The following is a 21605-nucleotide window of genomic DNA, read 5'->3' as shown; positions in this document are numbered from 1 at the left end:
AAACTGTGTACTTTAAATTAGTGCAAATAACAGAAATACAGATAGACTGTAGGGAAGCACGATTCAGCTCACGGGAGCAGGACTGCAGTGAGAAATGCTTTTTATTTAGAGATGTTTTCAAGCTGCTAATGATGAGTTGTCTGTGAATTTTGTGAGTTTTAAATAAATAATGGTGTTTACTTGAGAAAGGTTACAAACTCCCCAATACAACCAAGGATGAAATTTCAGATTTTCAGCAATAAATGCAATGCAGTAAGGTTAAGAAGACCCTTTATTTCTTCTAGCATGAAAACAATTTGACACATTTGCAATATAGATGCAAGAAATGTGTTTTTATTACATAGGAATGCAAAAAGGTGCTTATCGCCACATTTTTTACAGGCATACGTTATATTTTGAGTTTTCCCTGCAGTGCTGCAAGCTGGATTATTTCTGCCATTGCTGCTGATAGAAAGTGACATCTCTCACTCTGAAACATCCATTACTTGTCAACTCATCACTAACCGACATAATATTTCACCCAGGAGATGATTGAAACGACTCTCAGGGGGTTTCCTGACTATAAAAACTGTCCTTTTAAAATTGATATATTTTTGTAGCTTTTTAACTTGCTCCATTAACAGCCTGATTGGCCTTTGACAAACCCTCAGTCGCAGGTAGAAAAAGAAAAGCGAAGGCCAGTTAAGTGACTCGGCATAATTCTGCACCAAAGGGCAAAGTCATGGTTTTAATAAGAGGCTGCCAGCTTGAGGTCGAAGGTGAGTCGGGCCTGGGTTTGCTCCAATTACCTGCAATTGCAGGAGCTGTGGCGTGAAAATGTCAAAGTCTGCTCATTAGGAATGATCATACAAAGAAGAAGACGACTCCATCAGGCAAAATATAAAGAAATAGTTGTTATGAACAACTATGAAATGGTTCCGGGAAGTAAAAGAAGAGCTATGAAGTTGTCCGTAGGTGCTGAAAAGAACACAGGTTGTCGTGAGCCACAGCTGCTTCCAGCTCTTGTGCTGCGTGACGCCGTTGTTAACACTGTGATCAAGTAACACACACTGGTATAAAGCTTGTACGGAAGAGCCATGGATGAGAGGATATCCAGTACTCGAATGCAAAGAGAAAAAAGAAAGATAGTTGCCTTAAGAGTGCATTCTTTCTTTTTTTCTTTCCTGCATTACACACAATGAATTTATTCTCCCAGGTCCAGCAGGTGAACCTTCTTCTATGCAGGGCATTACACAATTGTATTTTTCATTTTGTAGAAAAGGGAAATATGAGAAAATTATTCGCAGACTGAGAAAAATTGATATCCACAGCCTTTTGTTGGCCTGAAGAATGAGCTTTCGCGTCGAGTTTGCCATAATCATTCACAGCCAGTATTAACATGTGCAAGGGTTAGAGATTTCTGGTAATATTCTATAATCACCTCATTATAGCAGTCATTTTAATGCGATTATGTCTCCATGTTGTATCGTGCAAACACAAACTGGAAGCGGCGTAAGCATTGGCAGTGAGTTTAAAAGTCAAACACATACAGAAACACACACACGTCTCCCTGGTTTTTACATAAGAGACCCTGTGGAGCGCCGGTGCAAAGAAAACAAGGGAAGGTGTAATCTGGCCCTGACCCCAGTCTGAAAATGGAAACACGGATCCACACTGCTGTCATGCTTCGACTCCGAACCTCTCAGTCAGCACGCTAAAAGAGAGTGACAACACACACACACACACACACACACTTCAGCAAGCAGAGAGACGGGCGGATGCTTCAGGAAGGAGAGAAATAAGTAAAACATAGCAAGAAGACGGAGACAGACACAGCCCCGGGGAGCAAACGGGTGGAGACGAGAGTGGCAGGTGGAAGGGGAAAGATGCGCGCGCGCGCGCGCACACACACACACACACACACACACACACACACACACACACACACACACACACACACACACACACACACACACACACACACACACACACACACACACACACACACACACACACACACACACACACACACACGAACTAATTTCACACATGCTTTCATGCATCTATTTCTGTTCTTCCACCACGTTTTACCACCCTGTCAGGGAGTCATTTTCACCTATCAAGTGCTAAAATTGAAAGAGTAAATCGAGCCTCTGAAAATGCAGTCCGGTCAGTTTGTTGGTTTATCGTTGGTGTCAGGTGCCGTCTATGAAAAGGGAAGCAGCCTGAAGATACAGAGGATGCTGCTCAGTGTCTCTTGATTCAAAGCATGCGTTCTTGCCGGACCTTATTTGCTTTTGCCTCTCGTCCATTTCTCAGGGTTGTTGGTGGAGGACGCCTCTGACTCACGGTTGACATTTTCCCGAGACGTTACAGGACAGTCTCGGCTGACTTTTGGGAGAGCGTGCACCACGCGGTCTTAAAGGACAACACTGATGGCTCGGCTAAACATTTCTTACTGTTCAATTAGATTTCTATATAAAATAGATTTCCTTAATATGAAATTACACACAATAATGGGGCAATGATGTCGTTCAGACATCCTTACAGGTAAAGTTCATTTGCTGTGATGTTTTGATGTGAAATATTAAGATTTGCGCTTTTCTGGATCACTGGCTGTACAATGAGGCCAATTCTAGCAGACTAGAAGCATACTTGTGATTCCTTAATCAAAATTGAAAAGCGCGTGTGTTTACGCCTTTGCTTTCAGGATCTCGTCACTTTGGATTTTCCTGTAAAAGGCCAAGGTAGCTTTATCTATATCCTTGTTGGAAAACCCCAAAATGACACGTTTGGCTTTATTGTGTGTGTTTTAATGTGAACATTGTGCTGCGATTCTGATTCTCCATTTTGCAATGACGATGGCTGATGATGATGATGATTATAGATGGGGTGTTGAGGATGAGGAGAAATTAAGGATTTTTTATTTTTTTTCAAAATAATTGGATGATAAATCATACTGATAAAAACAGACTCATTGTGAAGTTCTAAAATATTTGCTTTAGGAGCTCCTCTGAGCTAAAAATGGCAGTGTGGAATTCCATGTATTCAAAGGCGTCCATCAACACGACTGAATTTGAATTTCACTTGATAACTAAGCCCCGCAGTTGGGAGGTGTTGAGGTGAAACACTTTTCCCCGTCTGCTACCAGGATGTAGAATTACAACTCAGTGACTCTTTGAGGCGCGATGATTTCCTGCGACAAACGGATCGCTCCACTTTCCACTTTGCACTGAGCGAAGTGGAAAGTGGAGAGCTTGTTTGCTCTCCGGCAGAAAATCATCAGCACGTCGGCAGGTGGTAATGCACATAAATTCACATCCCCTCTTGAGGGATTGATTAAATCATGGAAAATGTGAGATGTGGTTGCTTTTCTTGACACGTTAATTTGCATTTTTACAATAATTTCTTCCACCCGAGAGTGCGTTCCACCTTCGATGTCGGCGAGAAAGTGACTGGGAGAAATAGGCAGCACTGTGAGGCATCCATTGGCACTGGCGCCTCGGAGAACCTGTGGAGCTTGCATGTTCTGCCTACGCTTGCTTGGATCCGACAGCAATTTGCAGTGCAAATTCGAAAATGGTAACCAAAGTTCGACTCCATTTCTCTAAATGAAAATCGTCGCTGTGCAAATTCTACCTTAAAGACCCCCCCAAAAAAAGAGGCAATGAGAGGGAAATCTTTTAAATGTACACACGTCAGATCAGATTACATTAAAATGTAAAAAAAGTGTGTCCAAAACTATATACCTAAATATTCCTATAAGATTATAAAAAAACACAGAAAAGTGGATGTGTGTGACGCATGATGAGAGACGACAGAGATTATTTTCCTTTGGCTAACAGAGTGCTCCTTATTGACAGAGCACTGATCTCATTATGTAGCTTAATAGTATGGATTCCAAGGCAGCTGAAGACAGAGGAAAAGGTCAACTGTAAGGCAGCAGTCAAGTAGCAAGATGGAGAGAGCTGCAAGGAGGAGTGTGAGTGTCGGCCTCAGTGAGTAAGAGATGAGGTGTTACAGCAGAGAAACAGAAGGAGGCATGAGTGGAGAGAAAGAAAGAGCAGGAAGTGAGTGAGAAGACGACTGCAAGGCGAGAAAAAGATTGAATGGATGGGTGGAAAAGACAAGGAAGGATGTGGGTGTGAAGACAAAAACAAAATGGACAGATAGGGAGAGAGAGAGAGAGAGAGAGAGGAGGAATGAGGAGGAGAGAGGAAGGAATAGAAATGCTCCAGGGAACTGTCCTATTTTTCAAACAAATGCATGCGAACACAGAGTTGCGTCACGATGATGCTCCGGAACAGGAAAATAAATAATAATAAAAACACTGCAGCTCAGATTAAATGCTGCGAAAAGACACTTGGACATGCAACCATCATGTATCTTTTACTGAAAACTTGATTTAATACATGCAAATACCTGTATGCAAGTCCACCTGCACACACACAAACACACACATACTGCACACCGTGCCTGATTGACGTCTCTCTCACGCCAGCGTTACTCCAACAGGTGGAACAAATTCCAGCTCGCCGCTCTTCAGTGGCGGCGGGTTGATGGCGCCGACCTTTGGGCGACTTGGAGTGATGGCGAGCTATCATAGCTTATTAGCTGCACTCTCCACTTTTATGAAACCCAGATGGTCGTTTTTCAAAAAAGCTCTGGTGTATTGAGAATTTGGATCAGTGGTTTTTGAAGTTATTGGGGGGGGGGGGGGGGGGGGGGGGCAGTGAATGAAAAAAGAAATCAAGTGGTGTGGAGGGATAAATCTTTCCAACATTTTTTTTCATCGTTTCATTATTAAAAAGAAAATCATAATAACAAAGAAATAACTGGCAGGGAAACTATTAGCTTTATTAAAACACATTTTTTGAGCTGATTTCTATGGAAGCATAATAAAGTTGAAATTCTGAAAAAAAAAAAAAAAAAAAAACGAAACCATAAATTTAACAGTTGTGAAAGCGACAGGCTGCATATAAACCCTGAACTTGGCACTAAAAGAGTCCACAGAGCCAAAAATTACTTTCAAACATTTCCTGTAGATTATTGGTGTTAAGAGTAAATCCTCCTACGGTATGCTGGTTTTCTAAAGTTGAAATTACAGTGCAATTAATTACTGGAAAGCCCATTCAGCCATCTTCTGAAAGGCTTCATCCAACTCAGGGTGGCTGGTGCTAATCCCAGCTGAACATAGATGAAGGCAGGTTTACAACCTGGACCCAAATGGAGAGACAACCACACACGTCGCCGTTTAAACGAAAAACTTCTCTGAAGCAAAAATGCAAAAACGCTTGAAACATCATGTTTACGGGACCTCGGAGTCAGTAATCAACTTAGAATGCATGTTTTTGGAAACCTGAGTGCCTGGAGAAAAACCCAAACCTAACCTGGACTATGCGTATAGGTAATTTCAATTTTTTTGTACATCCAAGAGTTTTAGAGACAAGTGTGATAATAGCCCCTGAACACGGACATAATACCGTATAACTCCATACTGTTCACCTGAAGGAGAAAACCGAACTCCTTGCAAGCCATTGCGCTGCGAGTTGATTTTCCTGCAATATATATATATATAATATAAAGTTATCAACAGACGAAAAGAACTGTCAATCAGACACTCTTTGTAGACACTCAGGGCTCTGGGAGGAGGAATAATCAACAAAACACCTGGGCAGCGAACGGAGCCTAACTGGGGATTACTGGTTCTAAATTCTGCTTTTGTGCAACGTGTGGATTTCGTTACCACATAAGAACGCAATTGTTGAAACGTGTGTACTGTACAAACTGCGAATGCCACCGTATTGGCATCCTTGGTACGTGACGCCGCGCTGTGAGGGGTCTGCGAGCGTGCTGTGTTTCTGTATGTGTTTGATTAGAGGGAAAAAATTACAATATTTCTCATTAAAGAGGTCTGGCTGCGTATCCGTAGGAGACCGTGGAAGAGGTTGGCATGATTAAGCAGCTCATGAATGCTTGACAACATGCAAACATGGGGGAAACCCCCCCCCCAAACAATCTTGTTGTTATTTTGGGTTCGTGTCGGTGCGAAAAACACGACTACGTAACGGAACGTGGGCCCTGCCAGCTCCTCGCAGGCCTGCCAGCAGAGTGGCCACGTAAAACTGGCTTTTCGTGACATTTCCAAAATGACATTTGTCCACGGGACCATCTGTAAGAGCCAACTGGCCAGTGTCAACAATGTGATTTAAAAAAAAAATAAAAAATATATATATATATATATATATATATATATATACAAATAAGAGCTCAAGCCAGCAGCACTTTGTTTGGATCGTTTGTAATGTTGAAGACGTCACAGTGCTGAATTGGTTCTCAAAGATTTGTCTTTTATGGGTAATAACAATGTCAGGTATTGGTGTCAGCATGAGCATTGAAATGAATGATTGAGCAACTTATCCTGCTGCTCTGACGAGGCCCAGAGGCATTGGCTTGGTGTCAGTAAGCTCCATAAACGTGACAATAACTGAGTAAATGTGGACTCATGCTAAAAGCAGATCTTCACCCACCATTTTGAGACGATGGAGGACCACTTGTCACTTGGTAGTGACTTTTTTTTAAAATTTCAAATTCAAGTCTAAATCGTTTTTACAGTTACTAACATGTGACTCTTTGAACGAAAGGGCCCGGGAAGCTGAATAAACCGATTTCATCGGCCATTTGAAACATTAACACCATTCACCTTTACATTATCAATTATTATCCAAAACATAAGGACACGTAATTCCTCAGATTTCTTCTATATTATTTTTCTATTATTACCATTTTGATCAACGCCACTGTTTTAGCATACTGTCGATATAATTACATGTTAAGCCATATATTGTTGTTTTAGATGAGTTACTCTTTTCATTTAATTCTCTGCAAACACAAGTTCAGAAATAATATATAACTAGTTTTGTTGTAGTTTTTAAATTCGACTTTCAAACAGGTTCCATCTTCTATCAATCAATTTAAGAAGATAATAAACCTACTGGATGCTCTGGTATTGCTCAGCAGTCTGGCCTCACGGTGAAAATATCCCCGGTTTGAGTTTGCATGTTCTCCCTGTGCATGTTTGGGTTTTAATATGAGACCCTGGTTCTCCGCCTGCAGTCCAAATATACAAGCATTCAATGTTAATTTGTGATTCTAAAGTGCCCATGAATGTGATTGTGTTTCCTGTGATAATGAGTTGGCTAAAGCATAATAAACGTTAAATGGATACACGAGCCAACCAGTAGAATGTTTGGAAGGAAATTGCATGAACAATTGCAGTATTTTCTAACAAAGAATATACATTTTTCAACATTCTGCAGTTTCTTGAGAAATTACTTTCATTTGTTTCTGCTTTTTGGACACTCCCCCCCCCCCCCCAATAACTACTCAATACTTTGTTCTGCTTTATATGCGATGACCATAACCGAAATATGTGTAGTAAATGTTTTGAATACCCTGTTAGATCAAGACATTTATAGTCTTAAATCAGTGTGTGTATTTTGAAGCCCACGCGTTTGATCAGGAACTACAAAGTGGCGCCGCAACTGCAAGTTTCCTTTTCACACTTTGTCATCCGTTGGGTATGTAAAGAGCTTTTGCTTTTACTTTAAGTGTACATTAGCAGCGCTTATTCTTGGCTGTGAAGACATGATACGACTTCTGAGGCTGAGAGCAAAGACCCTTCTTTTCAGACTGCCTGTGAACCAAAGAAACGCTCTTAAAAAAAACAGAAAAGAAGATGTTCAGTATTTCCTGTCCCTTTCTCTGTCCTCTTTTATAAATCCGTCTTCCTCTCCTTCATCTGTCATCCGCCTTGATCCCTCTCTTCTTGCCCCCCCCCCCAATAGCTCATCGCCATCGCTGTCATTATCTTTTCACCGTTGGACCTGCTCCTTTTCCCCCTCTGCTCTCCAGCTCCATCCATCTTCTGTCCCCTACTGCTCTGTCAACACTGCTGACCCGCCCTGACACACGCACACACACACGTGCACAAGCACACACACACGTGCACACGCACACACAATCTTCCACCAGTCCACAGTGACCTTTCCATGCAAGATTATGTGGCTAATTGAATCAAAATGATCCAAAGGACTAATGGGAAAGGACGGTATCTAATTTGACCCACTGCTGGATCACATTATTCCACATCTACCAACAGAGACGGGGAGGCGTTTTTCTTTTTCTTTTTTTTTAAGGAAAATAAACGTTGGGAAAGAAACTCAATGGCCGCGTGCGTCCAGTGTAATCCTTGTAATCCACACAGACAAACAGCCGTCCCTTCATCATATTGGCAGACAGTCGAGCGGGGATTCATTCGGGGGGCTCAAAACGCATGCGGGCAGAAAAACAAACAGAGCAGACACACCGCCTGACACAACTCCGTTTTTCCACAGAGCTGCGTTATTGACAAATGCATCTCTCATCACCCAGGTTTCTCTGACAGGCTCCAGTCTGTGTGTGTGTGTATGTGTGTGTGTGTGTGTTTGTGTGTGTGTGTGATACGATAGGACAGGGAGGTTATTCGTACAATAAGAGAGAGTCCAGAGAGAGGCTACCTGACACACCAGTTCAAATCAACCTGCTGTAAAAATAGCGTCAGGTGTCTGACTGTGTGCATGTACTCACAGACTGCTCATGACTTAGGTTTTTTTTGGGGGGGATATTTCAGTATTATCTTCCTGCAACAAAAAAACTCATGAAATGTACTGAATGATATGTATCGGATTGTTCAAGAGAAATGAAATACACAATGTCGGTTTTTCTGTTGGACAAGAGGATTTTCACAGCTTTTGTGTATATTTCACGGAAGTAAAAATCCAATGCAAAACCTTCGATATACTTAAAACATACTCATCATTTTAGTTTACGTCTGCCTTTCTGTGCATGCAGAGGAGGAATAGTTTGAATATAGTGACCGGAGGTCTACCTGCTTTGTTACACCGAAAACATGCATATTCTTTGATTTGTATTCAACTAAGCGGACTTTAAACTCAAAGTTTTGCGCTTGTATGGTGCAATCAGCCTCCTATTTGTATCTATATCCATGTATAAATATGGATTTAATTCACATCTGAAAAATAGCCATATTCATGGTCAGATTAGAGGTGTTGCTACTCCGACGTCTGCTTCCTCTGTGAGAGTTAAAAAAAAGCCACCTGAAAGCTCTGGTCAACTTAGATATGTGTTTAATAATCGCTTGAAAAGCAATAGAAGTTAGATATTTTCATGATTTTAGAGAAACCTGCCAGGGATGCCGCCGACAGGAAGTAAAAAAGTGGGCGTGTCAGAACAAAAGAGGACGTTTGATCACAATACTTATCGCACACTTTGAGATGGTGGCATATCTCTTTCAGGACTTCTAAAAGCCTCAAGAATGAGGAATCAAATTTTAACTATAGTCTATGAAAAAAAATAATAATAAAAATCAGCTAAGATAAACACAGATCTCATCTGACAAGAAACACACATTCAAACATCCTGCAGACTTTCCTTCGTTCTGGATTTTAGGATCAGATGACATTTTTGTTGTTGACTTGGTTTCAGGTGTGGTTGTTTTTAAACTACTATAGAAATAACATTGAGCCAAATTCGCTCAAAAGTGGGAAAACTCCACTTTTTGTTCATTACAGAATGTGTGTGGCTACTTTTCAAGAGCCCAGCTCAAAACCCAGCTCATTAAAGACCCTGAAACTAAAAATAAAACTCATAAATAGGCTGGCAGATCCATGTTATACTATATAAGAGCATCACATATTCAGTCAAGTTCAAAAATGACGTTGTTTTTTTTAATACATACTGTAAGCTTTAAATAATGACACTGAAAGCCTGTCAGCGAACAAACAGAAAGTAATATTCTCACAGTTATTTGTGTGTGTTGGACAGGACATTAATTATGCAAAATAACAAGCAGCATCCGTTCCCCCGGAGCAGCTGTGTGTGCTCGGCCAAAATATGTCATCAGATTGAACGCTGGCGCCGCGTTTTGCCCGAGAGTCTCCGCTCTGCCAAGAGTTTGGATGAAGTTCATCTGATGAAGTTCGCCTGCATAAATTAGACGGCACGGCGCCGACACAAAACACCTCATTTGCATTCACAGATGTGACGCGGATCCGCACCGAGTGTATTGTGTAAGCGAGGGTGCGAAGGGAACAAGCAGTGATTATTCAACCTGTGTCTGAGCTGTGGGGTTATTACTGCAATATGCATCCTGCTAATAGGACAATGATTTTTTTTTCTTTCTTTCATGGTGTCATGATCTGTACGAGAGTCATGTTGGGTATAAACGAAGACAACGGAGTCCGGACCCTGAACACCAGAGATCAGCCCAGTTCTGTTAGTCACAATTTTACTTTCCCCGACAGTCACTTTCTGTAATTCCCTAGTCAATATACAAACCTGAGAGATGCATTTATCAACACTGAACCTCCAGGCAGGAGTAATACGACAACCAAAGAGCAGAGAATAAAAAAAAAATGAATGTACATGAATAAATCTAAGAATGTATAAAAGGGAGGTTTTGTGGATAAGTGAGCACTTTTACAGAACTTACAACATGCAAATTTACAAGCTAATAGCCAACGCTGTCTCCAAATGCAAATGTACATTTTTTTGCAAAACACCTGACTTGACATTGTAATTAAATGACCGAGGGATCAGCACTTCAAGTGGAAAAAGGGACTTCACTCATGTAGTGCATCATTACTGCGGCAATTTCAAAACACAAAGATGGTCGTCAAGGAATATGGAGGACTGAACTGCCGATATTTTATATGTAAGAAGACCAAGTCAACCACAGTCGCCATGTATCCTGAAACTGTACTGGGATCTTTAAATTTTAAATTACTTAATTATGTGTTCATACAGTAGTATAGCGGTCGGCGTCACAGAGCTGAAGTAGAACGTCACTCTTTATCGGATAAGCAACCACACTTAAAAACGTTCTAATCTATTACCATGATGGTCCAATGATGTTGCACAGAGCGACAATAACCAAGAAAAAAAACACGAACGTCCAATAAAAAGTAACTGCTGTTCCAAATTAACGAGAGGTCCTAACACAACACTGAGGTAAAGCACATGGAGATCAGAGAGGCAGCAGTGAAAGCATCATTGCTACACTGTCGGGGTGAGTTTATATAAACATGGATGCAGAAATCCTTTCTTCTGAAAGTGCAGAAAAAAATGCCATTTTCAGGATGTATTTGCATTTCTTGCTCTCAAACTGAGAGTCAGACTCTATCAGTAGGTTTAATATGCATCATCAGTTTACTGTTCTGTCAAATCCTGCTTTATGTGGTCAATGAATTAAAAGTACTTAGAAATATCTGTTCTAAACTACAGAGGCTGGACTGACAACAAGCAATGCATGACAGTCAACACATATGAAATCTGCAGAAGAAATCGTATTTCGGGTGTGGTTATGTAAATGCCACATCATTAGTGTAAGAGAGTCAAAGTCCAAAAAGGGTAAAAGCAAATGTATCCAGAATTTATTGGCTAGAAATGTATGGTTTTGATCCCTTTTGTACTTGTCAACAGACTCCATTACAAATCAATGAATATAACATCGTTTCTATATACTGACTGAATGCTTGTCTAAAAGTGCAAGTCCTTTCATAAAAAATAAAATGACCTTAAGCATTGTTTGCAAGAAAGCTTAATTCCAGGACTTGGAATGGACAGTGTGCAAATAAAGACTTAAATGTCCTTTGTGAACATGTTTGACTGAGAAAAAGCAAAAAAGAAAAGAAAGCTGCAGAGTCCATCAGCGCTTTTCTGTCAAGTTCCTAACTGGAGAGAGCGGACTGTCAGAGCAGAGTGACAGCCAATATGTGCTTTTCTAGTACAGTTTGCAATTTTTTCGCTTTTTTTTTTTTTTTGGCCTGCCAGCCAGCTTTTCTCGTTGCCCTTTTTCCTTCTCTCCTTTTGTGCCAGCCTAGTGGTTTAATCAGAAAAGCAGCTGGGGACAGGCAGAGAGAGAGAGAGAGAGCGAGGGAGTGAGAGGCTCGTCTCTAAGCCCGGCTGATTTACTAGCCCCTCACACCTCCTTTATATCTCCCCGGCTATTAGGGCGAGCCTGGCAGCTCGGCGTGGAAACACAAGAAGAAAGGCGGGTGGTAAGGTGTACACAGGCAGGGGTCTTATAATAACAACACATAACCCCCAGAAGGACATAGAGGATACGTTGGAGGTGAATCGGGTGTGCAGCGTCACATGCAAGATATCCATTTTAAAACCTTGATTAATATTTTACATACTTGCATTATATCCATCATGAAAGAATGACTGTTGTCATGGTAACAGCTGCAGTTTTCCCATCTTTCCTCACCTGTCATGCAGCTTGCTTGGTGTCCAACATCATTCGAGTAAAATTCAGCAAGACCATTTAAATAAATAAATATAATACAAATGAGTTGGGAGAGTCTTTTTACACTGTAAAGTTATTTCTTTTCAACTTCTCTATCGGGCACCGTAATCACTTTTGTTGACTTGAAGAAAAGTGCTTGGGCACTGTTTTGTCATTTAGCACAAATAAATGATTTTCTTTTTTTACCCCCAGAAAATGACACGTTGTACACGCCACTAGATATTTAATGAAGTGTGACATTAGAAAGCTGCTGCCAATTATTTTTCTTTGTCAAAGTTTGTCATCTTATCATTTTTACACCAGATCTGTCATCACCTCACATCGTTTATTGAAAAATGCAGTGTGCGCCTGTATTTATGTTAAGCACTGTGTTGTGACGCATGGATCTTGTACTTGTACACAGAAAGCAATTTGTAAAGGAATCAAGGGATGGAGAGGGTTGGAACATTTTTGACAGGCGCTAAACATTCAGTTTGGATCATTTAAGTAGCTCAAAAAAATGGAATAATAAAATCTGAAAGCAAACCACGCGTAACAGGTGCAACGGTTGCAAGCTGTATATATAATCAATGTTCGTCCATTCATGCAGTAAAATGCAGGTTGTTTGGACTGTGAGACGTATGGCCTCTGCTTTGGTCCTTGGAGGTGTACTATCTTTATGTCGGCTGATGTTTTCTCTCTTCCCTCTCCCTTCCTCCCGCTTCCTGGTCTCCACAGAGTTGCAGCCTGCAGGCAATTAGCAATCAGAAGGTAATAAGAAGAGGCGTGGAGATCAGCAGGAGGCTCGCTCTCTCTCAGGCCCCGTTTACACGACAAGGCATTGTTTTTGCAATTTTGTCTCAGAGGAGATTGCCGTTCGCATAGGAGCGTTTTGAAAACGATGTCCATTTACACAGAAACAGTAGACATGCTGAAAACAATGTAGTTACCATATAGGGCCACTAGTGGGTGCTGTTTGTTTTTAAAATAACACCACATGCTTGGAGACAACATGCTATATACATTAATAATGGTGGATACAATGTCATTCATATGGACAAGTTGGATTGTTATTATGGTGGACTCAACTATATGAAGAATATGGACTGGGAGTCATGACACTCTGGAAGCCGCGATTGTTGTGGCATGTGGCAGTAGTAGAGTTTCTGAAAAGTTGTGTTTTCCCCCCATTGACACAGAATTGGAGCGTTTTCCAAAAGTTGTGTTTAGTTATGTCGAGCACCGTTGTTGCGTAAACAGACCCTCAAAACACAAAGGTTTTCCATTTTCACTTGAAAACGGGTAAACGAGGCGTCAGACTGACACTCTTTGGCCAGAGTCGATCCCTCAGTTGTAGCTCTCTATGCCATATATTTGACATCCCTGCTTTAGATTTTTGCCCTGATTGCACAAGAAAGTATGTGAACAGACTTACTGCTCAGCCTGTCGATGACACATTCATCAAGTTCACTTGTGTTTTAGCTGAGGCTCCTTAAAAACATTTGCATTTTCTCAAGTTGCAGTCTGTCTGAGGAACGACATCCCTTCCTGGCAGGGAGCTTCCACACATCATTTTCCATTCCCAGACATGTGTAGAAATGTGTAATTACAATAACTGTGATATGACATGATCCTGCGGCACTGTGTGGGTGAGCAACAACTTTATCCTCACCTCGTAAGAACGAGCAATTTTGCTTTTATTACTGTTTATAGCATCAACTGCTTTGGTGATTTTAAGTGATGACACGCAGTTTTTATTTCCTCTTGATACAACTCAACCTTGTGTTGGGACAATAAAAAAAAAAAATCGACACACAACTGCTGGAAGGAAACAGAAAGGTCAAATAGAATTGGGACATCGTGGCTTAAAATTGATTGCCAACAGTGTGAGGTCCTTGATGTCAATTTTGAGGGATGTAATTACCACCGTGGTAAGCTGCGGCGCTTATTTTTGCAAATGAAAGAGCAATCAGGTATCAATTTGTGGACCGCGTTATAATGCCAGGTGTAAAGAGAACACAGGCAACAGGCTCCATCAAAGAGGTATCAGAATTGGGTGCAAATGTGTCTTTCCTGACACAAATAAACTAGCAGACATTTTCGGGGACGGCTGCGAGACTGACAGACACATAAGTCAGCGAGACAGAAAGGTGGATAGGGACGGAGCGGTGACAGATTGAGTTTGTCCCCGCGGCGGCTCACAGTGTTGACGAGTGTATATGAAGAGAAATATGCAGGGCAGGGAGACGGTCAAAAAGCAGTCATTCAGTAAGACAGACAGATTAGTGGCAAAAAAAAAGAAAAAAAGAGTTTCTCCGTCTTTTGGCAACTCAGGAGGCGAGCGCTTACATGCAAATAACCTTCAGCCCCACGCGAGTGCGTGTGCGCACACACCAAAGTCCGTGGTGTCACATTCCGTGCGTTAATTCACGCGCGCTCGCAGACACACCCGTGCACGCGCACACTCATCCGACTCGCTCTCACCTCCGCCGGTTGCCAGGCAACAGCACATACCCACAGATTGTTTACAGAGCCTTGTAATATAGTTCATCTCAGAGGGGAGGTGAGGCACAGACGGATGGCACAGTCTTCTCGCATGGAGAGATACAAAGAATAAAAAAAAAAGGGGGGGGGGGGGGGTGGTCCGTCGCTTCACAGCCAAGCGAGCATTAAGACGACGGGGGCCATTGTTCCCCAGTGTGCGATGAAAGAAATGTTTTCTGATTTAGTACCGTGTCGCTGGAGCAAATGCACCCGTCTAGACTCCTGGAGTTGAAATGGGCAGGCATATGACGCTCTGATTCGGTTACTTGGAACATCATTGCTTTGATGAACCGCGAGGCCAAAAGAGAGAAAACACAGTTGAACTTTCCCTTTTGGGCAACATGATGTAACAATATAAAGCATCGCTGTTCAGTTGTGGTCAGTAGAAATGACAGATTTGACCTCAGCTTCTCCAGATTTTTATTTTTTATTTTTGAGAGCTCTCCAAGTGTATGCCAGCGAGAAACACGCAGTGGCATTCAGTTAAAAAATAAATAATTGCGCTTTTGAGGTGTTGCATTAGCTGAGCTTTGTGGGTGTAATGACTGATTCACTTAATTAAGCCACCGTAAGTTGCATTGGTTAGTTGGAGGAAGATGCTCTATAATCCGAATGTTAGCTGATCCACAGAGAACATCTACATGACACAGCTAATGTGTACATGAATGACAAAACATTGGAGATAAACTAGAAATATCAAATATTAATAATAATAATGGTCAATATAATGGTCATCATTTTAGCCATTTGAGATGTAATAAAGTCAATGAATAATCACTTTCACTGCCGTTTCACAAGTTTTTATACTAACTATTTGCTGTTTATTCCACTATCTTGGAAGCATTAAAAACAAACTTATCACTAATAAAGATAATAAAAATAAACTAATAACTACAGTCAATAATGTAATAATAAATATCAAAGACAACAAACGTTGAAAATAAAATATTTGATTGCAGTTTTTCTGCACTTAGGTTATTTAGGTGCGCGTTATTGTAACATCACTGCTTTTAAGTGTCTTTTAAGATTTTAATTATATACAGTGACCTTGGGTGTCCTGAAAGGTGCAGTAATGTTACAATAACGTTTCATTTCAAAACTAATTTAAGGACAGATTCACACGTCTCAAAACATCACACACACGTCAAAATAATGGCGTCAGCTTCAGTTTGCGTTGCGTTGATTCTGGTGAACCAACACACACCGAGCATTCTTGATCCTTTGATATTAAACACAGCATGAAATGAGATTCTGTTGTTCGAGGACCTTCAGGACGGTGCCGCTTTACTTACGTGACTGTGTTGATTCCAGAGAGCTGTTGGAACATCTGAAGACCACAGCCCACCAGGAGAGCGCGCCGAGTCGGGGGGTAGGTCAGCATCCTCCAGATCACGGGGCCATCTGGAGAAACAAGCAGAGGCACACCAGAAATTAATTTCCAACCCAGCACGACGTCTCTGTGAAACATACCCAGCCTTTAATAGAGTTTCACTGTAAAACAAGCCTGCGACCGTAAGAATAGAATGACCTCAGCAGAACTTGGGGATAAAACTTATTTTTACTCCTCTATCCACATGATTTGATGTGGAAGGATATATTTGTTTTGCGTCAAATTTTCATAGGATTGCATGTTTTTAAACAAACAATTCTTCGGACTAATATTAGCATTTCGTGTTTCATGCGTCACATTCTTATGTGTAAAAAATGTAAACGCTTATAAATGTTTTCTGTATTCAATCAAGATTAACACATTATAGTCATAGTTCATAGGCAATTTGATGATTTAGTTCAGTCTGTCAGTTATTAGTCACTTCAGGGACCTTCGGTCTTCTTTACTATTTTGTCTCACAGTAATGACAGATGCTACTTGAATCAGGACAGGTGAGATGAAGAATGATCGGGTCGTCGTTTGGCTTGTTGACTTCAATAAACATGCCCGCAAGAATATTAACAAGCGCCCCATGAACTAATCGTTCCCCTCGGTGCAGCAAAATAAGCCTCATTGCTACTCCGGACTCGAGTACTTAAACAGAATCAAGTGGAAAGAAAAAAAAAAAAAAAAAGGTTGTGTGATTATTTTCATCATCTCTTCATCCCACAACAGGAGTGACTCAACTGTTTATACAGCTATTGTCTCACTTCTGTTTTGCCTGAGGTACTTTACTCTCACTCTGCCACACGGGCATAACAGAGGTACATCAACGGCCCACTAACATCCCATATCTATTGAAGGCAGCTTGAAATAAGAATTAATAGCAAACAACAAAAAAATGCCAGTGGAGAAACGAATACAGTACTGTCGATACCTCAAATATTAATTTATTATTAAGTATTTACGTAATTTTAAAAAGTTAAGGATGAACAAATACGTGCCATTTCATTTAGAAAAAAAGAGAGATGTTTTTGACATGATTGTGATGTCAATACTTAGCAAGAAAAGCTAATAAATCCAAAGTATCTAAGACGGGGCATCAAACAAGCCAACCTCCAGATTGGAAGACCACCTGCTCAACCAACTGAGCCACAGCCTGGGAACCTAATTATTTTGTTTATGAAATCTCAAATTAATCATATATTCATGATTTGGCCGTCAAGTTGGTGTTATTAAATCAGACCTGTGGGTGGCCATTGTGACATCAAAAAATAAAATATAAAACAGCGCCTTAATAACCTTTAGATTTGTTGTGGTGCAGAGTATGAAATCCTCATAATGAGCAAATTCTGTTGGATCAACGTGTCGATGTTTTCACAAAACCAAACAATCACTACGGCAAATGACTATAATCTCAATATAAAGCCAATTTAAAGCCTCGTGCGGGCCGGATTTGGCCCACAGGCCTTGTGTTTGACACGCCGGTCCGAAAGTATCCTGTTCAGATTCGATCTATAGCCTCCTCGAAGTGACGGAGGAACATGAAAAGACATTTTCTGTAGAGAGGATTTTTCCCTTATTCAGATGGCGTGTAAAGCAGCGTGGGATGAAACAAGTATTAGATTTTGGCTTTGGCCTGGTGGAGTCCCGCTTGGCTCGGCGACAGAGGCAGACTTCAACGCGCACAGACGCATTCGGGAGGAGGAGTCTTTACCAGGATGAGGGAAGAGCTGGACAGACATGGCGCTAAGTAACAGGCAGCGTCACAAACACAAGCAACATGCAAAACACATCATAAACAAAGTTGCAGGAGTCTGCACATATGGGATGACACACGCAGGCTGAGTATTTGGGAGCAGCTGTGTGTGGGAGGACTCTGGACCAGTGAACATCTCCTTTAGCTGTTTGACAAGCAGACCAGACTCGGTGAAAGAAGCTCCCTCTGACACACACACACACACACACACACACACACACACACACACACACACACACACACACACAAAGAAAACACACTATGTTGTGATGGTCGCCCGCCAGACTTCTCAGAGGGGACGTTATCGTTGACCTCTTGTTTCCCCAGATTTGAAATTTTGAAAAAAGTCTTTTTGACTTCCACCAAATAGAGCGCATTTTCATAGCGGAAGCCACTTTTCACCGTATTAAAGAGATTACAGGTTATTTTTCACAGCATGCAGTTGAAAGCGTAACTTCTCGTGACATGTAATTCCTTTTTATTTTATTTTTATGGAATCCAGCAGTTAGCCTCAATTTAAAAACTGACATCTTTTAAACTATTTTTCCAAATAAACAGGCTGAGTGAGTATTCAACTAGAAATTACTGTGAAACAGCTACTGCAAATATTTTTGAGTTTGTTTTCTCTCTTGTGTTGACATTTGTGTATGTGTTTTTGATTTAGCAATAAAAAGGTTTCTTCCACTTCTGGGCGCTACACAATCAGTAGAATGTTTTTAAAACCACCTACGTTAGTCAGTACTTTCATGTAGAAAATTAAAACAAAGTTGCATGCAGATTCTCTAGAAGAATGCATGACCACCTTGCATTGTTATATTGTTTTCATTGTATTGTATTCTATCTCTAAATAACCTTTAGTCAACGAGAGTTAATTGTTTGTTGTTTCATGACCAAACTTTGGCTTGACATCATTTACCCAGAGACACTGTGATCCTGCCCAGCCTGAAAACATGACGCTCCTCGCTATGATCTTTCAAATATCTTTCAAATATTTGCAAAATGGAAAATTAACCTTGGTATCGTACAATATTTCAAGATGCACAATGACATCGGCAGCTTTTTAAACTCACACAACTCCAAGTCTTTTGTAATGGATAAATAGTTGAAAAAAAGCACACATTTTCTGTCATATCTTAAATGTTTGAAATTCAGCACATTAACTTGTAGTAGTTTTATGTGCACAATTCCAGTAAACAAGCAAATACAGTCAAAGGGAGAAAAAAAACAACATACAATGGTGTTTATGTTACTATGACTAAGTGCAAAGTAGAATACAATCCAATTTTTTAAAATACAAAACCTATATAATCTATTCCTATTTCAGTGTCCAGCACCTTTTTAAATAGCTGATCGAATATGTTGAGCTTGAAGACAGGTGCTAAATTCCCAGTTTTCTAGATGAGTCCAGTTCGGCCAACTTTTCCGCTTTGACAGATTTTTTCTTCTTTTGCTCACCAGAATTGCCTCAGGATTTTCAGATCTTTCCGTCTGTTGAATTTCTGCTTCCACCCCTGTGTTCTGTCGTCCGGCTGCCCACCTGTGTAAGACCCCCTCTGAGAATGAATAACTTGGATCCAGGATAATACGCCCGTCTCTGGGGTTCGTTCCATCTGACTCTCTGCTCCCTTTCACAACAATACAAAAGTACCAACTCTCCATTGCTATGCAGTCAGGGTTATACACTTCCAGTATGAGCTCATTTCAGTAACTATTTCTCATGCTTTGGAGGAAGACATACAGTATATTTGTTTACTATTCTATTTATTATTAGCTGTCTGTACCCATCCACCCACTCCACACACTGAATAATTATACCACAAGTCTAACAACTTCTTTGGTATATATACAGTAGCGAAACAGCTAATAATCATCAAGCTCAGCCGTACAAGTCAAAAGACGATTTGCTTAGTTCAGGTTGTTTTCCTTTCTAAAACAACATGTAGAAAGCAGGGATGGGCAGTGAGGAGCGCACAGCTTTGAAAAAGCTGTTTGTGCGTTATTTTTTCGGCCGTCTTTTCCAAAAATTGACTGTCCAAGTGACGGTTGGAGGCTCGCTGCACTGAAATGGAGCTGCCGCTACTTTAGCTGCCAAAATACTGCCTGTGTTTGGTCTGTTCCACCGAGCGCACCCCGCCCTCCTATCAGAGGACGAGCTGACGAGAACCCGACCCAGTGCAGGACTCTGCTGTGAAGGTGGAGGCCTGTGGTGGTGTGTATTAGCGCCAATTAAAAAAAAAAAAAAAAAGAAAAGGTAAATTTGAAGCAGCAGTGGCGAGGATTTAGAAATGGCGGCCCACCACTTCGAAATAAATGTTAGAGGAAACCCTGCAGTTACTGACAAAGTTTAATTGAAATGTTTTTGTACAATATGTGGCAGTGCCATAAAATAACTAATTTTGAATGTGAGTATATCACAATGTAGGAATGTTGTTCAAATAACATCTGTGGAAATTTTTTTTTAAAAATAAATGTGTGTATTGGCCTAAGTACTAAGTATCAGGGAGTACTCAAATGCAAGTACTTATATACTACAGATTTTTGAAAAAAAGTGGTATCGGTGCATCCCTAGTAGAAACGATGAAGAGTAATCACTCTCAGTACCTATATTGTATTAGAAGTATTCATGGACAGGTCAACAAATTTACCAACAAACTTTAAAGCAGAGCAGTCAAACTTATACAATATCATTTTATCTCACTTGGGCTGGACTGGTACTACAACTGCATACACTACCAACAAATCCAAACTTTTCCTTCAGAATACCTCCTCAAAATGTGCACCTCGAACCACAGGAGTTTTCTTCAGGCCAATGTGTACAGGTCTTTGACACTTATGCCGTTTAGCATCTAATAAGGCTCAGTTTACACGACAGTGGTGCCACTGAAAATGCAACTTTTTGACAACAGCTCCCAAAGTGCAACTTTTTGAAAATGCTCCGACTCCGTCTCAGTGGAAACGGGGGAAATGCGACTATTTCGCAACAGCTGCTATTGTGTGTGTGCGTTCTGTCTACAAGTAATACTGCCATCCACAGTTGAGCTCCTGTGTGAGTCCAACAATGGAGAATTTAGGAACACAGCAACCAGATCTACTTTTATTTAAAAAGTAAACTGTTGATGTAGACCCTCTCCCTGTTGTTTGGCCTGTTGTTTACATGTTATGACATTGGGTTTACTCACTACGGGGACTGAGCCTGTGAAAAGAACTGTTTCGTATCATCTGTGAGGTCTAAAGTGTAAAATATTCCCCAAATTTTACATTTTTGAAAAAAGCAGATTAAGTAAAAAAACTGAATAAAAATATGGCTACTTCATCTTCTGGATCCGGTTTTCTAAAATAACTTTACCCTGTGACCTGCTTTGAGTACAATTTGTTTGGTTCGTATTCAACTGCATTTGTCAGAACCGGGTTTTCAACCAGTTTATTTTCTTATGTCAGGATTCAATATGAAGCAGAGCCCTGCTCAGACAATGAAGAGGAAGCGATGTGTTTATGGGCCGAGCCATTTCCATGGTGCTAACCTGGTGGAGTGTGATTGGTTGATCCCGAGAGGCCAGACCAGAGGACCCTTATCTGATTAGGGACAGGGAAATCAGGATTCATGT

The 21605-nt window shown here is 40.9% G+C and overlaps 1 protein-coding gene across 1 annotated transcript in view; it reads right to left on the bottom strand.

The window, feature by feature from the left end:
• Window positions 1–21605, bottom strand: part of LOC308126915 (proton myo-inositol cotransporter-like) — a gene marked incomplete at both ends in the record, with an annotated part of 62932 nt that overhangs the window by 8851 nt on the left and 32476 nt on the right. Inside the window, one exon of the mRNA XM_080491610.1 lies at window positions 16165–16273. Within this exon, the coding sequence (XP_080347736.1) occupies window positions 16165–16273 (109 nt within the window). The remainder of the gene's footprint in view (window positions 1–16164; window positions 16274–21605) is intronic.

The sequence above is a fragment of the Lipophrys pholis genome, assembly GCF_963383615.2.
Source record: "Lipophrys pholis genome assembly, chromosome: 22".
Taxonomy (NCBI): Eukaryota; Metazoa; Chordata; class Actinopteri; order Blenniiformes; family Blenniidae; genus Lipophrys; species Lipophrys pholis.
This window is presented reverse-complemented; position numbering and strand designations above follow the sequence as displayed.